At 28.3% G+C, this 19052-nt stretch overlaps 1 protein-coding gene across 1 annotated transcript in view; it reads left to right on the forward strand.

The window, feature by feature from the left end:
- Positions 1-19052, forward strand: part of LOC142325158 (atrial natriuretic peptide receptor 1) — a 1463037-nt gene that overhangs the window by 975368 nt on the left and 468617 nt on the right. The window contains exons 14-15 of the mRNA XM_075366562.1: positions 11650-11818; positions 18371-18529. Coding sequence (XP_075222677.1) covers positions 11650-11818; positions 18371-18529 — 328 coding nt within the window. The remainder of the gene's footprint in view (positions 1-11649; positions 11819-18370; positions 18530-19052) is intronic.

Here is a 19052-nt window from a genome sequence, read left to right on the forward strand (position 1 = left end):
AGTGGACTCTGGAATATGAGAATATATTTATTTTTTTCTACTGCACTTTATTTACAATTGGTTTCCTACTTTCTTAGAAACTATAAGTAAATCGAATGACAAACTTTAACGTGAATGAAGACTAACCAGTAATACTCCTCGTCAAAGACAAACATTAATAATATACATTACTTCTCAAGAACAGCATACAATGAGAGAGTGTACTAAGACAGTGATAGATAACAGAACAAATAAAAATAATAAATTCTAAAATTAAAAAAAAGTAATATGAGATTTAAACAAAAATAACAATTGAGACAAGAAATAAATAAAATAATAACAATAGTAATAAGTGAGAGAATAGAATCAAACTTTACAACAACCCACATTAAAATGATCAATAACAGTGTTAATAGACAATACAATTGAACACTACATGTAATACTCTTCAATGTACACGTTAAAGTCCAATAATTTGAAAGGTAGTCCTAAATGCTGGGAACTGAATATGCTTTACCCCTTTTTTTTATAGAAGTGCAGTACTACCATGTGTTATCCTCTACCATTTGGATGGTTAGTTGCATAAGATTAGTAGCAATTTTCAAATTGTTTGCCATCAGCAGAACTTTAGTGATCACTTTTGTCAGTAGACCTATGAGGTTCCTGATCTGTTGCATTAAAAACTCAATGTTCAGTGTCAACTTCTGAAATCTATACTTGGTAATCAACACTGTTATGCACCACTGTGTCAGCAAATAATCAAGGATGATCAAATGATGATTGCTGAACTTTACTTGATTACCAGGATGAACGTTTGCCTACCTAGCTGATCCCTGATTCAGCAAGTGGAAGTTGATATTCAGATCAAAGGATCTGTACTATGCACCTTGAAAGGTTGTAAGAGAAGTGATATTTGGTGCTTAAAACGTTCTCCTTCTCTCCTTTCTTTCTAGTATCTCTTTATACATAGTAGTAGTTCACATAGTGAACTAGTGTAGTTCACAGGATGGTAATAACAACACAATGCACAAGTAGTCGTAGTATTTCTGTCTTTCTTTTGATTATCTGAGGTTCTATTCCTGCCCACGCATTTCATACAGTGGTGTCTTTTTTGTTCTTCTGTTTAGCCTCTGAGAATTACTGTTCAGCTATTATTTCAGAGGATGATATGTATGAATGTAGTCTTGTACAGTCTTAGTTTGATCATTCATGAGATGTGTGGTTAATTGAAACCCAACCACCAAAAAACACTGGTATCTACGATCTAGTATTCAAATCCATATAAAAGTAACTGTCTCCTAGGACTTGAACACTGGAACTCTCGACTTTGAAATCAGCTAATTTGGGAAGATGCGTTCACCACTAGACCTACTAGGTTCTTCAAACCTAACATTGCAGTTGGCCATATATCGCAGACTGGATATGTATTTTTATTATCTTGTGGTTCTAGATTAATAAAAAATGTAAGAATTAGTTCCTTTGTAATCTGATGTTGAGCATTGACAATGATTCGAACCCTGTGTCCTTGATTGTCAATCTTCTCTTTGATCACATCAATCAGAATCAGGTAGTGTAAATTCCATAGTATTACCCAAAACACCCTCTCATCTTTTCTGGTAGAGGTATGTCTATAAGACTGCGTTCTCTGACCAACTTAATAACCTTTTATTCTTTATCTGTGTCTTCTTAGTTGTTTGCTATTAATTACAAAAATTTGTAGTCAGATATGGTCACAACTTTTTCTAACAATTCATAGTTTTAATTAACATGTTGGTGATAGCTTACATGACTGTTGGTGGAGGTTTTACATACTCCTTCCTATTGATTTGCTCACCAGCTTCTTCCATATGAAAATGTCCATATTTATTCAACATTGCTGTCATTATTAAAAACAGTTTGCGACACCCTAAGTGTGCACAATTGTGCAAAGGTGGTATAGTTTGCCATGATACATTATCTGTTTGAGAAACCACAACATCAGACTCCCCTTCACTCCTTGAGAAATCGCTAATATTATCAACAATATCATTGCTAATCAATCTATGATGTGTTGCTTTCCTGGGATCTCTGCTTGAAATCATTATTGGTTCTCATCTCCTGTTATTATGAAAATTGTTTACAGGTGTCATATTGCATCTTGGCCTTTCATCTGGAGGTCCTGGGTTCGAATCCCGGTCAGGCATGGCATTTTTACACACGTTACAAATCATTCATCTCATCCTCTGAAGCAATATCTAACCACTGTTAGAATCCAGGATCACCATCCTGGAGGTTACAAAAAAAGGATAAAAAAAGCAATTCAAGCAAAGATTAATCATAATACAATATCAATTAATATTAACAATATTGGACTATAATTTACGATTTACTATTTTACTAATAAATAAACCAATCTTTATTCCTCTTATAAGCAGCTGTGGTAAGAGAATGTCTTTTTACCTTAAGTTTTCTAGGTAATTTTCTTCAATTTTACAAAGAAAATCTTTGAATATCAGAGTGGTACACAGCCTAATGCTATAAAAATCAAAATAAGGGTTGTTGTAAAAAAATGAGTTATCTTCAAATCATCTAAATAAACTTCAAAAATATATAAGTCATTGCAATTAATCAATTTATTGAACAGTTAGTTTAAATGTAAATAAAAATATATACAGGTCTAATTGAAAACCTTCTCCCATTATGTCAGTTAAAAAAAAAAAAAAATAATAAACATAGAGGTTGGAGCACTGAATATATGTTTAGATAAAATATCTGTATGAACTTCATTGATTACTGATTTTTTTTGACAGTTAGAAATAGATTAAATATCTCTTAGATATTTATTTCATCCAACATTTCAATTATCTGCTTTACTTGGTTTTAATTTTTACCTTTTTCTTTCAGTTTTTACTGTTACTTTTGGTATATCTCCCTCTGGTTATAAAATTAGATAATCTTGATTAGCATTACATATTTATTTTCTTATATAGGATTTTTGCAATTCTAAAGAATTTAGGTAAGAAGTAAGATACACTTCATAAGAAATATTTGAAATATTGAATAAAATTGAGCAACAATTTATCACTTAATCTAGTTGGCAATGTGGTTCTTTTTCTTACAATCCTTTTCTTTATTATCATGCATATACATTTATCTTTCTGTTACTTGCTTCTTTATTTCATTGTTTATCATTTATATTATTTTAAATAAATTCTTGCTGTGGTACATTTCAAAATTTTCTTTTCTTTCTTGCTTTTTTGCAGTCAACATTTTCACAAACAGTGAGAACTGTACAATAAAAATAATTCTGAAAAAATCATCAGATATTGTAGGTAAGAAAATAAAACAAATAACCAAACCTGTTAATAAAAAAAAAATTATTTTTAGTTTTGAGGTTAAATTTATTTTGTCATTGAATGAGTAATATTTTATTTTGCATTTGTGTTTATTTTATATCATGGATTCTTCTGGTTAAATAAACTGACTCTTGCTTCTTTTTCTCTATAGTTCTGGAAAATCCATTTATTACATGTGCTAAATACATTTGCTCTATTTGTTGCACATATAAGTATTGTTTACTGGTGTGAATTTCAGTTATAACTTTTATGTTGAGGTTAACAATTATTGTATAAATATGTTTATTCATATTGTAATTGTTTGTATTTTATTACTTGGCTTCACAGGGTTAATAATAATAATTTTAACTTTTATTATATTTTTGAGACCAGTTTCATTCCTCCTTCACATAGATTATCTTCTGTTCTGACAAAAGATATTACATCAACTCCGAAATTCAACAAAAATATTTAAGCAAGTCCAACAGAAAATTTTTCCATGGGAAGGAGGATCAACATTTGTCTCAACAGATATGAAGTGATTCATCTAAAGCAATTATCAGGTTATATATATTCATTTATCTATAAGTGGATATAATGGTATTTTTGTCATAAGTAACTCAAGTTACTTATGTGATTCATTTTTCATGATTCTCAAAAGATTCATTTTTTATTTTTTACTAGTCCTATCTTTTCTTTCCTATTTTTTTTCCTTTTTACTTTCTAATTTCAACTACGTTATTTGCCTAATCTGTTATAATATATATATATATATATATTTGACAACAGGTTTTACAGTTTACATCAACCAGCATTGTTCCTGGTTTTCAGGATAATCTCTTTTCTCTAATTAACTTACAAATATGTTAATTTTTTTTTTTTTAGAAAATTTCAACACATAATCTGAATGCACATTCACTCATGTAGTACTGGTACTACGGATGATAGGAATATCAACTTTTACCAATTACCTCATAAAAACAGAACATACATACTAAGAAAAAAATCACAACATGCAAATGTTATCTTTGATAGTTTAAAAATAAGATTTCAACCAACAGATGAAAACGCACATGCGCGCACACACACACACACACACACACACACACACACACACACACACACACACACACACACACACACACACACACACACACACACACACACACACACATGCACATGCACATGCACAAAATGTAATTTTAAAGATTAATTAATCATTTTTTAATATAATTTTTCATCTTGTTATATTCAATTAGTTTTGTTTGATGTTTAGATTTTTTGCAATGAAATCTTTAATTTCTTGTCTAACTTACTACCTGTCTTGCTACATTATTCACGTTATTCATGATTTTGCTGCCAAATTAGCAAATTAAATTAATTTACCTTACATTCATTTTCTCTTATCTCATTTTTATCTTTCTTTTTTCACATCTTCATTAATTTTTTTTAATTTTATTTATTATTTTATGACTTTCTATATCATACAGGTGAATATATATAATTCAAGATTGCTTCAAACTATTTATTTTCACTTAAAAATGAACATTTCAGTGAATCTTACAATCTTTATTCTCTTTCTTTGCAATGTAACTCCACACCCAATGTTTTACTTCTCTTTCTGTATTTATACCCTTTTATATAAAATTTAAAAAGAAAAAGTTATGAGATATTATAGATGTTGTCTCAGATGAAATAATTAAAATTTCCTGTGTAAGGATATTATAGAAATAATTTTTTTTATTGACATTATCATAGATTGCTTACTAATATATTTTTTATAATAAAATAACTCGTAATAGAATTTTCAAACCAAATAAAAATATTTATAACAACTACACTTGTTCTTGCAGTTCTGTACACAGTCCCCAGAAAAGTAATGGGCGTAAAACTGCTCAACTATTATTACTTAATAATTGTCATATTTTCATAAAATACTCCTTAACATCATTTTTAATGTCAAAATAAAGTATTACAAGAATAATTTTTGTAACTATAATTATTATTGTAAACATTAAACAATCTTAGTTTTATGTATAAATTCCAAGAAAAAATGATAACGTAATTAACTCTAGTATAGAAAAATTTTGAAGTAATTTGTAATATTTCAGGGGTAAAGAATAATGGTATCTTATAGCTTTTAAAACTCTTTCAGTATTATTAACACTGTTAACATTTTTTTTTATTAATCAAACCTCTCTCAGAACTCTTAGCCTTAGAAATTTTTACAAGTTTTTGAAAATTTTATCCAACAAAAATTTCCGTATTCTTTTCTTTTAGATTATTAGTAATATATATTTAGATATTTTCATGGAGAAACAAAATTTTCTTTATTTAATTTAAGCAAGCAAAATTTAAACTCTTAAACTTACTTTGAATCTTAATTTAAAATCATTCAAATTTTAATCAAGTGGGTTTACAGTTTAACTCCTACTTTATTGAATAACCTGATTTTCATCATAATTAAACACAGTTCAGTCGCCTACAGTTAATAGCATATTATAATAATATTTTGAGTGTCTTTATTTGTCCTGATTTACCTACCTTGTGGTACTGAGGATGATAGAGATGTCACCCAACATTGCTGGTGAAGCAATGTGGGGTGACATTTCTGTCACATATATCAGATAGAAGAAAGAGATGAGATAAGGAGAGTGGGTGACACTCTCCTTATCTCATCTCTTTCTTCTATCTGATATATGGTCTTCCATCAGATTCTTACTTTAAAAATGGCCTCTGAAATATTTTGTTGATAAGCAGTCTTAAGGCATTTTAATGCCTAATATTTTTACTTAATGCATTTACATTGGCACCTCTCTTTACAAAGTCAAAAATTCTATTTTAGTGCTGGGATAAATAAACTTGCATTCATCAAATATGTAAATACAGAAACATGCAAACTTGTAATTCTCCTTTGTTCTGTCCCATTAGAAAAAAAAAAAAATATATATACACACACACACACACACAGCCAATAATAATAATAGCCACAGGGTTAGGGAACACACAACACTCACAAAAGGATAATTATCCTCAGTGAGACTTCAAAGTCTGCATATAAACCCATCCAGAAAATAAATCAAGGACCCCCCCTCCTCTTGGTAGAAATATCTATTATGCACACAATTCCTTAAAAGATTGGAATATCTTTACCCAGGATAGGAGCAGTAACATTACTGATCAGCAGTTTTGGAGTTCGCATCTCAAACATGCACAACAAATTTATTTTCCTCTAAATACAAATTGACCACTGACAACAAACTTAGGCTTCCCTAAACAAACACCCTTCACCCATTTTCAATACTGAACTGTATCTAAGTGGAACTATGAACTGTTCAGTCAGTTTGATATTGGAGGGGTCACCATCCCAGTGAGCTTAGCAAAGAAATAATTGCCCTACCAGTTATTAAAAGGGCCCAAAATGACATTGTAGATGAAAACCAGAACAATTCTAAATCAATTCTCATAACACTAATCCAAGGAGAAAAATAATAGAGTAATGGAAAGAGGTAGAAGGGATGATCCACTTATTAAGGGGCTGCTTTTCATAAGGATAAACATGCCAATATTCTACCTTGGCTATGACCGTACATGAAGGAAACAATAATTTCCAATGTTATTTTCCATGAGTCCCAATTAGAAATAATTAATTTTATTCCAAACATATTCTCTTTTTTCATTATCTACAAAATACTTCATTTTTCATATTTATTATTATAATACTGTAACCATTAGTACATAAAAGATAAAGGCTTCACTAAATTGAAAACCCTGTAAAATTTTGAATAGAAATTCCTGTTTTACTGTTGTTTTCAGCAAAAAGAGAAAACAGTAAAAATTAGTTTACATTTTTAGGATTGATAATACAGAAAGAAAATACATTTTTTAGTGGTTATGGTAGCATTGAAATAACAATGAACTATATAATATTAGTTTTCTATTCTTCTTCATTTTTCTTACAGCCAGAATTTTTTCTTTGTTATTTATTTGGTCCCTCATGAACTTGTTTCTTTAGTAAAAATCAGTGATTGTCTTAACCTGCACATCTCCTCACATTTCTTTGGGATATCATGATTAGCTCCTCACCTATCTGGAAAAATCTACTAGCTTGTCAGATCTTCTAGGTAACTTCCAAATTTATTCTTCCATTTCAAATTCTAAATACAAAAAAAAGTTTTATTAAATTCAAGCAATTTCACCTTCTAATTTTATAGTCATTCTGGAAAGTATTGAAAAGAAAGTACCCCATCTATTAACAGTTATTATTTTTATCAATTTTGATTTCTCGCATTTTTGTTTTACATTAAGTAATTTTAATTGTAATTTAATTTAGCTGGTCATTTACATTTATTATTATTAATAATAAATAGTATTAATGATTCATCCTTAATAGAACAGAAAAAAATTTAATTCTTATTATTTTCAAGGAATTTGAGATTTTAATTTTAAATAAAACAACACTATTTTACAAAATCTTAATACTAATAACATTTTTATTTAAATTTCTATAATTTGTTACTTTTGCAATATGTATTAATTATGCTATGATATTGGAAAAATCAGATTGATTTTAAAATCTTTTTATTATACTTTCATTAACATAAAGGTGGACTTCTACCAACAAAATATGAAAGTTCATAATATAATTCATTATTAGACTTGTAATTAATGAACTGCTCTCCTACAAACAAAGAGGTTTGGTTCTACTGACATTCCACAGGATAGTGATTAATAATTTGACATCGATGAACATCAATAATATACACCAGCGTACTGTACTGATCTCAGTACATTAACTGTCATATTCTATTTGCAACATAATTTGTATATATACTCACCTTGATGTCCACTTGATTGGTGGTAAATTTTACAACATTTAAAAAAAAAAATTAATGAAAGATTTATTATTGTAGTCTTATTTATTTTAATTACCTTAGGTATTTTAAAAGTAAAATAATTTATTCTGGTTTTTTACATCCATGAAACATTACAAAATTTAGAAATCAAACGTTAAGTCCTTAATTTGTACCATGAGTGAGGCGTTCATTTACCCATTGAAACAGATTAATAAACAAATTTTATTTTTATTAATCATTCATTTATGTAATTTGTGTGGTATGTTATTTTAGAAAAACAGGAAAATAAGATAAGATGCATACATTATTTAATCTGTAAGTACTTAGTCTGTATAACGTGAGAGTACAAATTATTTCTCTGTATACTTAAGATTAAAGAAATGAAAATTTACCAATATAAACTTTCTTTTTATTTTTCATTATTAAGATATATATATATATATATATATTAGGAAATTAGAAAACATGTAAAATATATTTTAAATAATTTATGAAATCTTTTACTTAATAAAAAATTAACGAATTATGTATAAAACGTTTAAAAAGTATAAATTAAAAAAAATACTCATTATTAAAAAAAGATTTCTGAGAGTATGTTATAGAAAATGAATTTGTTTAAAATTTAAAATCTAAGATAATTAAATATTATGTATTAAATTTTGTGTATATTATGTACATAATATTTAAGGAAAATATTATGTATTTTTACAGGTTATCTCTTAGTCTTAATCTTTATTTTAATTAAAAGTAAATAAGTTTTTAATATCAAAGTATACAAAATATTGAAAACTAAACATATACAGATTCTTGTTGTTGTATAATAAATTTTAAATTATTATTTGTATAATTAATTTATGAATGATTGTATTGAAGAAAAATGAAAGAAGCTTACTACTGCTGCAAACAAGAATTGATATTCTTTTAGGAGTAAATATTGCAATTTGCTGATCTTGAAGGAACTTCAGTTACTGTTTTATGTGAAAAGAAACAGTTTGAAAAGCTGACACAGTTCTAGGTTGTTAGTGATGCACGGCTTACACATACATATTTTAAATGGTTTAAAATTATTTTATTTGTAATTTTATTTAAATATAATATTTTTTTTGTTAATTAAGCGCACATGCATATTGTATTTTATTTGAGCGGGTGTGGCGGTACTAGCAATGATGGTTGTTATTAACTAAACTAATGTAATCCCACAATTTACATAGAACAAATTTTTACAGTTGTTGTTAACTAAACTATGTAATACCAAACTTACATCGAACAAGTTTCACAGAAGGCCGTGACGCTTAACCCACCAGGTGCTGAGTCAACCAGGTGATCAAGTTCAAGACCCAGCCAGACCGAGTTACTTTTTTCACTTTAAATATTATTCATTTATTTAATTCTACTTACCTGTGACATCACAACATAGCAGATGAAGTGTAAAAAATAATTTGATTAGCAACCCTGTGGAATTTCAAACTTCCTGATCCAAGAGGATGAGGAAAAAGGCAATTTCCCCAGGGAAATTCCAAGATGTCGAACTGCAACTCTAGCGCTGTTTGTGGTGACAGGGGTTACTATTGACACAGTATGCCTACTTAGCCACTAATTTAGAGCATTTTTTGGAGTGGGGTGTGATATTACAAAACTTTTTTTGCAATTGTTAACAAATGTGCATAAGAAAAATATGACCGTAATTAGGTGATTTTTCGAGATACTGAAGGTGATCTTCAGGCTCTACAGCCTAATTCCCTTGACCTTTTAGTTGAAAATGTAAGGCATCAATGCCCTATATAGAAGTAATCTGACCAAGTTTGGACAAAATCAGTCCAGTAGTTCTGGAAACACTGAACTTACTCGCATAGATATGAACATTTAACAACCAGAAAATTTCCATCCAGTTTTCTGATTTTTTGGGGTTCCTTAGGTGTCAAAATGTCAAGATCTGGTGAAAACTGCATATGCCCAAATTGGAACAATTGTAATACTTTCCCTAAAAAGAGTTGCTAGCTTTGCTGAAGTGCTATCTAGATGGGAAAGTAATAACCACAGAAATAGGCCAAAATAAACTTTACAATAAATGAAAAAAACATTATGGAAATTTATTTTTGAGAAAGTTGAGGTTAGTTAGAGAATTTTTTGGTCAAGCAAATTTTAGTTTCAGAAAAATTATAGCAATGTGAAATCATTCTAATGCATGTTAATGATTAATTTTTAACATGTCATTTACAATAAAAACATGTTATTTTAAAACAAGAAGAATTACAGTCAACAATGACTATAACATTGCATCTAAAGAATGAAAACATGTTCTGCATGTTTATATTTTCAACAAGATAATTTGTTTACAAAATAAAAAAAACAGATGTTTCTGGTAATGTGTGTAACATTAGTGGATAATTTAGAAGAAAGGTTGCTCATAGATATTATATTTCACTTGTGGGAGGAGTCTTTGGCACTATGATTTCTGATTAATCAGAGAAATGTATAAAATTGTTTTGTCAAACATGCTAAAGTTTTTTTTTATAAATTTTCATTTTGCATCATAGAATATTGAAATGTCATATGAGTAGTCTTTTCCTAACAATATATTGCAGATTCAAATTTTACAATCAGCTGTCTTAAATTTCAGTGTACCAAAGGAATTGAATTTCAATCATAAAGGAAAATTTCCTTTTCATGAACTGACAGTTTCAGTGGTCCACAACACTATAAAACTATTGGGAGAGTTTGTTCTTTAAAAAAGATGTTCTGTATGGTACAGTATTCCAGCAGTTTATGATGCATTAAAAAAGAAAGATATTTGTCGTTTGTATGTTACAAATAAACCAGAAAACAATTTTTATTATTAAATTTTTTTATAATTAACTTCTATTAACCAAAATTAACTTCTATTAAAATTATAGTAATTAAGAAATAATAAATATTAAAAACTAGGGGTGGACTAAGCAGGTCTATGTTAACAGTTACGCGAAAAATTATAAAAAAATTATTTATGCAACTGCAGATGTTACTAGAATTAATATTAAAAAACACTTGCAGTGAAATAAATTAATTAAATTTATGTATTTATTAAATGATTTCAATTGCATGCAAATTTTTTTCTAAGTAAGCATTATGTGTGTAAAATATAAACAATAAAAATGATTAATAATTTACAAACATCTGTTTAGTTATTGTTTTTTTTTCTGTACTGTTATTGTTTTTTTTTACACAATTTGTACTGTTATGGTCATTAGCCACTATAATAAAATATCATATAAACCATCTTATTCTTCTACTCAACTTCAATAAAGTAAAGATGTTAGTTCATTTAATTGACATTATTATTACTGAGGTATTTTAATTTTATCCTTCATTCAAATTCTTCTGTTTTCAGGTATTACCCTGCCCATTGTTCAAGGTATAATGAATTGATAATGCTCCACTGAATGTCTTTTGCAACCCCGAACAATTTTGTATTTTTGTCAACTTATATTGACATAATTTATATATTTTTTGTTATTTTATAGGGGATGTCATTTTTACATAGCAGTGAAATAAGATCACATGGTTCCCTAAAGTCATCTAATTGTGTAGTTGATTCCCGTTTTGTTCTGAAAATCGCAGATTTTGGTTTACGAAGTCTTAGAGATTCTGATGATCCTGGTGAAGAAAGTGATTCTTATGCATTCTGGAGAAGTAAGTCAAATCTAATTTTTATTTGTATTCAGTTTTTAAATAATATTTTTTAAGTTATCAAAGTATATTTTAATGGTCATTGATTGAGATAATGAAGGTTAATGTGAGATAAAAAAAGGGTGTGAAATAAAAATGTAGGTTTGACTGCTAAGAGGCTGGCTCAGATTAGAAATTTTAATAGGATTGCCAGAAGAGCACCTGTTCAGAGGCAAAATTACTATTGATTGATTAATAATAATAACTTTGCTGTAGATTTTGTTTTTTTTGCAATAATATGATCTATCAAAAATTCCTTTCAATTAGAAAGTACAATGGACAATTGTGTCAGCCTTTCTTAAAGCATTCAGTTCATTGCTATAGAGAGAAGAGAATTTAGTGAGTCAAGAAAAGTTGTGATTTACAGAACACTGTAAATCAGTGCTGCGTGCTGTTTGCTATTTGTTGGTTACAGAACTTGAACTTTATTGCAATTTGTACTTGCAGTTGAGTATCCATGCATTTTGACTGAAAAAACCATATAAGTTTAATGATGATAATTGTATCTTGAATAAGACTGGTGTACTACCTGATGTAGATGATCTTTTTAACAACTATCCCTTTCTTTGATTCTCTTCATCATTATTAATTTTTTACTAGATGGTGGCATCCTTGGTGTCATCTGGTAGGGCACTGCCTATGGAGTAACTCCAGGGTTTTAGGCAGTGCCCTACCAGATGACACCAAGGATGTAACTCCAGGGTTTTGTTTTCTTTCCAGTGACTGTAGAATTAGCCTAATAATTGTTAGGTAAACCTTTTCATCCCCTTAAAAATGATGAAACTTATATAGTTTAAAAGCTATTCAGAAAAAATAAGTGTTTATCAAATTACCAAAATAATGTTTTTAAATAATGATTTTAGCAAATTTTTTTGTAGTTATTCTCAATCTACAAATACACTGGTATTTGAAAGAGAAGTTATTCTATTCATAGTTGTTCACATCATACCACATGAAGAAGTTTCCATCTGATGAACATATGAGAAGAATGGGTAGGGGTAATTTAATTTAGGAATACATTACTGTTCTCAATTATGAACTAAGGCTGCTCAACAAATAATTTTACATTAGGTATGGGTGATTAATTTATCCTGCACTATTATAGACACTGCTTTTGTAACTATATGTTCTGCTGGGTAAAGATAGTGGTATAGTATTACATAAGAGGTATGCTGCAGCAAATACACAAAAATTACACAACAAAATTTTATTTTTTGTTTGTTACAAGGATGTTAATAGCTGAATCTTTTGGTATTTTTGAGGCTGATTTTTCAAATATACAAGTAGTAGTTTCTTTTTATCAGGCATAGCTTTTTTGTAGTTGCCATTTTTTATTGTAAAAAAAGCTTTGTTTTTATTGTAAAAAAAAAAAAAGAAGTGTAATAATAGTATAACAATATAATACATGCAATTTCTACATGTTAAAAATCTGCTTCTTTTGGATTTTCTGGTGTAGTTTGCTTTAGGTATATCAGCCTTGAGATACCAGCAGTAGTGAGCCAGTATTCTTGGCGTGATAGCGTGTTTCCCTGATAGCGTGTTTTCATGTTGAAAGTGTCCTCCATGTTCATCACTTGCAGCTGCAAGATTGTTGGGGAAAAATTCTATATGAGAATCTAAGAAGTGGATTGGTAGTGAGATATTAAATCCCAATTGCTTTACAGTTTTTACGGAACTCAGTAAATTTTAAACTAAAACTTTTTTAAGAAACTCAATAGTTTTTTGCATTTATCTACTTTATGATCTCTAAGGATGTTTTCTACAGACTTTTTAAAAGATTTCTGCACAGAAACCTCACAGTCATTCAAACTGTCTTCAAATTTAATATCATTCATTAGTTTTCTTATTTGTAATACAACAAATATATACCTTCCTTTATCTTAGCATCACTTATATTAAGCATCACTTGTTTTTTAAAAAAGGGAAATTTAGTTTCTTCATGATTCATTGCTTTAATGAAATTTTTCATTGTGTAGTGGTGGACAATAAACTTTCTCAGGTTTTATCAAGTGCTGGACTTCCAACATTCTTTTCTTCTACATTTATTGTTTCTCTTTATGCCATCCTTTTTTGACATAAATCATTCTTCCTATCTATGCTATCCCACTCACACAGAAGCAACAAAATTTAGTGTATTCAAGTTGTAAACCAAGTAACAGTCCAATCACTTTCAGGTTTCCACAAATATGCCTCAAATGTTTTTCATATTGAATCATATCCAACACAAGTTCATGTGAGCTGTGTGAGCTAAAGAGATTGATAAGATATTATTTCCAACATGAAGGACTGCTTTCATACTTTGCTTTTAGGAGTCTATAAAGATCCATTCTTCAGGATGGTGAATATGTCTCAAAGCTTCTAATAAAGATTCCACATCATTACAGCAAATGAAGACTTCATACTGGAAGAAATGCTCAAATTCACACTGCCTGTCATGGAAAGCACTTATTTTAATATTCTGTTGTAAATGATTCCATCCGTTCAGTTGTGATGCTAGAATAAATTTAGATCACAAATGAGATGTTTTTTGTGATACTGGAATTCGACACTATGGACTGTGAGACACTGATCTTATAGCAGAGGGAACATCAGGATATTTACAGTATTTCTAGTAGCTGTTGTCCCTGAAATCTTTGTTACACAAAAATAGTACTCTGTGAAGTGATCCTTCTGTTTTTTCAAACCTTGAATTTGCAAATATGTGATAAGATCCATCCAGCCAACCAGTCAACAGGGTCACACAAATTGCAGAAAATATAAGGAGTCAAGAACCTGCCCTGATCAAAGCTTTACATCAAAGATATAGTTCATATAATTATCGGTGGAGTTATATTTCTCCTTTGAGTCTTTAATGTTACCTTATCACAAGAAAGTGTGATTAGATGGTTAATCGCTAACTCACTACAATACACTTACAATTATGTATTACAAAACTTTAAACACTTAATTAATTTTCAAGTGAAAGTAGTAAAGGAAATGTGTAAATTATTAGCATTACTAATAATAAACATTTCTATCCCCAAGGATTTTTTCAAAGTTGAATTTTTTAACTTTTTTGTACAATTTCTATTTTTTTAGAACATACGTACATAGATGGGATAAAATTAAAATTGAAAAAAAAATTCAGCCCCAAACCACGAATCAGGCCTTTTACTTATTAAACCTCTTGCAGCACTACTGATTGAACTACTAAGGCAGTTAATGTTATTCTTTATACTTCATAATGCACCCAAAGTAACCATAATTTAAACTTCAAGGATATTTAATATGTTATAATGTTATTCAGAATAAATTACAGATAACAAAAGCTTGTGTTTTATATAAATTAATTTTAACTTCTACTCAACATCAAGTAAACAGATTAATGTTTTCATTTTACTTGTAGAATAATTACACTGTGTCAATTATATTTGCATGAGTTATATTAAGGTAATAAGTTAAATAAATATTAAGTTATAGTAATTCATTAAGTTTGTAAAATCTTTTCATAGTATGTGGAATACTATTTTATTATCTAATCTTCCATATGGGGATTACTTACTTACTAGTCATGACAAACTTTTAAAAATTAATCTTTCCCTGGAAGTAAGTTGTTTCCTTTTATGTTTACTTATTTATTTATCATATTTTCTATTGTACTTTGATGAGTAAAAGTAAATTCTACTTTACGAAAAATGTATTTAGTTAGTACATTTGTAATTGGAAACTACTTTTAATACACTTGTTAGAGTAAGATAGAGTCAAGTACTTTGTGACTATAGTCAAATGAGGAATGTTATTAATTGAGTATTTTATTTGGCTATTTTTTAAAAAAATTAATTCTTTAAGAATATTTAGGATTAAATATGTTGGTTGAAGTAACTATTTAAATCATATACAAATTAAACATAATACTACTCTTATTTTATTAAAGTAAGTATAAGAAAAAACAAATTCTTTTTTGATTTGAATAATTTCTATCATTTTAAAAAAAAATTTAAGTTTCTGCTTTTCTTTTTTGTTACCTAAGTAACATTTATCTATACATTAACATTTATCTATGTTACAGAAACATTTATCTATATAGAAATGATTTTTTTAAATTTTTATTATAAATCAGTAATAATTTAAAACAATAAATTTATAGTGCAGACTTATATTTTAACAATTGATATGTTTTCCCTTGTTCTTAATTACCTCCTGTCACTGTTTGTAAGATTGGTGAGTTGCTAGGTCATGAAAGCATATTTATACCATTTTCAGTGAAGAAGTTTTTGCATTTTTTAGATGTGTAGCAAGGGACAAGATTTTACTAAAAAAATCATGTATTGGAAACAATCTTTGTAAGAGTAACCACTCTTCTCTGGAGTAAAGATATGCATTTATTATAATCCATCATTCTTTTTACTGAAACCGATGATTCTGGTCCATGAAAAGTCGTAGAGCCCCAAAAACATTTCTTTGGAGTTTGTTTTGGTGGTTGCAAAGTTTGAGAAGATGATGTAGCCTCATTTGAACATCTTCATTGAAACTCTTTTCCTGCTGTATACTCTTTTTTTTGTTTTAGCCCATTGTATACAAATTGAAATCTCCATTGTGTTCTTATGCTTTATTGCAGTAAGCATTTGCTTTTACATTAGTCAGTGTGCTCTCTGGCCAACTTACCCAGAATCTTTGTGTGACAGTACTCACATAGATATCACCATTTTTTCTCATTTCTTTATTTAAATCTACAGCATATAATCTAAGGAATCCATTTTGTTTTTTATAATCAATAAACACTATGTTTTAGAAATGGTATTGCTTTTACAACCACATTTTCTTTCTTTTTTGGGATAAAAGAACCAGTACTTTTAAACTGCTTTAAAATTATGTTTTCAGTAGCAGAAATCTAGGGGTAGAGTCTGTCTTACATTCTGCAGCAATCATCCTCTGTTATCATGCTTATAAGCTATGTTAAATTATTAATTTTACATTTTTGAGTGATTGTGTCCAGTTTAAAATAACTATTCCACTTTAAAATAGTATGTTTAACTGCAATGCTGTCAACTGTTGATCACTACCCTGTAGCTTTCAAATCCTAACTGCAAAAAATATGATACTGGTTTAGAAAGCACTTCCCATACTAAATTAGTCTATTTAATTGATCCAATATGGTTCAACATTTTTTAATTCCTATCCTGAAGAGATTGAGCAAAAAAGTGCCGCTGAATACTACTTCAGGCATTCACAATAAGTAAAATGTGATGTGGGAGCATTAATTAATTCCTTAGACTAGATCACACTGAATACTAAATAGACAAATAATATATATATAATCAGTTATATTTAAAAAAATTATATTTTAATAATTTTAGTAGTTGTTTATAAAATTGAAATAGCAAATACATTTCGTTATTTATGTCAGTCCTAAAGGAAATAATATATGTTACACACAGAAGATAAATTTAAAAAATTAAAAAACAACTGGCAAAAAAACATTGGTGACAAACATTGCTCCTAATTAATAATATAGGATAATTAAAGAATGTGCTGGTGACAATTTTGTTTATAGTATAATCTTTTCTTTTTTTTTTAATTTATTTAAACATATATATAAGCCTATATGACACTCCTTATAATGTAAGGATTCCAACACAGGGTCATACATCTAAATAGTTGAGCTGCTACGGTGGAACAAACATGCATACATACATACATACATACCATACCATGCACCCCAAATACATTATACTCCTTTTTGGATAGTCGTATAAAAAAAAGACGAAAAAATTCTAATTTTACTTGTTAAAATTCAGTAATATGAGCAAAATACTTATTTAAAAAAAAAATATCTGAAATAATACTTTTAGGATTAGAATAATTTTTTTTATTTCTGAAATTAGAGATCTTTGTATTTCCAAAATTTTAACAATTCTGAAATTATCGTGGTTAATAATCATCATAATAAAGTTGGCAAACATAAGAATTTTCAAAGGTAGGAATTCAAAGTTCATATTGCAAGGTATTTAAAACATTTTTTAGAATATTTGTAATATGCATCAGTTGTTTTGAAGAAGCTTTGACTGACTTTGGGTTGCAATAGGCATGAAATTTTCTGTTAACCAAAAGAATATCAAAGTTCTAAATTCTCTGTTTTTTGATACAGTACTTTTTTATTTTTAGTTCCTCTTCCTTTTTGAGAAAGATTTCCTGCTAGAAATGTATTATTATTAGATGATAGAGAGAATCAGCTGGAAATATAAATATCAATTTGTTATCCATGTATTTATTTATTATTACTAATTACTTGTATAATTTTTTCTTGAAATAGTTGTTTATAAGCAGACATATGAATAACTCAGAATTATTTATTTAACTAATTTGAACTGTTACATAATCTGTATTTTTACATGTAGGTGAAACTTTTTTCACATTTTACCATTTTTTACACTTTTGAACATTATAAACTTTTAAAATTACAAATTTGTATGTTTTGTTGAACACTCATTACTATGAAACAAGGTTGTTTAATAATTTGTTTATAAATTTTTACAGAACTGCTATGGACTGCGCCAGAGTTATTAAGAATGAGAAATCCTCCTCCTGATGGTACTCAAAAAGGAGATGTGTATTCTTTTGCAATTATAGTACATGAAATTGTAACCAGGCAAGGACCATTCTACATGGGAGGAGATATTAGCCTTGCTCCTAAGGGTAAGTTTACAATTATTTCATTAATGGATTTTATAGCATAATTGACTTGGGTTGCTTGTAGTATTCCATTACAGGATCAACATTCTTTTTTACTCTTCCACAATATATAGTGAATCAGTACTTTGTGAATCTGACTGACATTTTTCATAACATTTTTCAGTGATGTCCTTTACCAACCCCTTTAATATTAACATTAAGTATTTTCATTTATTTGGTTCTTTTATTTGTAATTTCGTTTATCAAATCTTTTGATAAAAATGAACATGAATCCTGTTATCTTTAACAGTTTTTGATATTTTAAATTAAATTATGTAATTTTACAAACTCTTGTGTAAATGTCTTCAGTTCATCTGTATTTAATTAATATAACTTAATTTATTAATATTAGGAATTGACTAGAGTGTGCCTAAATCTTAAATTCGGGAGAAATTGTTTTAAAAAGTTCTGCTGAAATTATAAAAAAAATGTCAATCTTTTAGTAGATTAGACACAGAAATACGTATAAATGAATTTGTCTTAAACA

The sequence above is a fragment of the Lycorma delicatula genome, chromosome 5 (assembly GCF_047948215.1).
Source record: "Lycorma delicatula isolate Av1 chromosome 5, ASM4794821v1, whole genome shotgun sequence".
Classification (NCBI taxonomy): domain Eukaryota; kingdom Metazoa; phylum Arthropoda; class Insecta; order Hemiptera; family Fulgoridae; genus Lycorma; species Lycorma delicatula.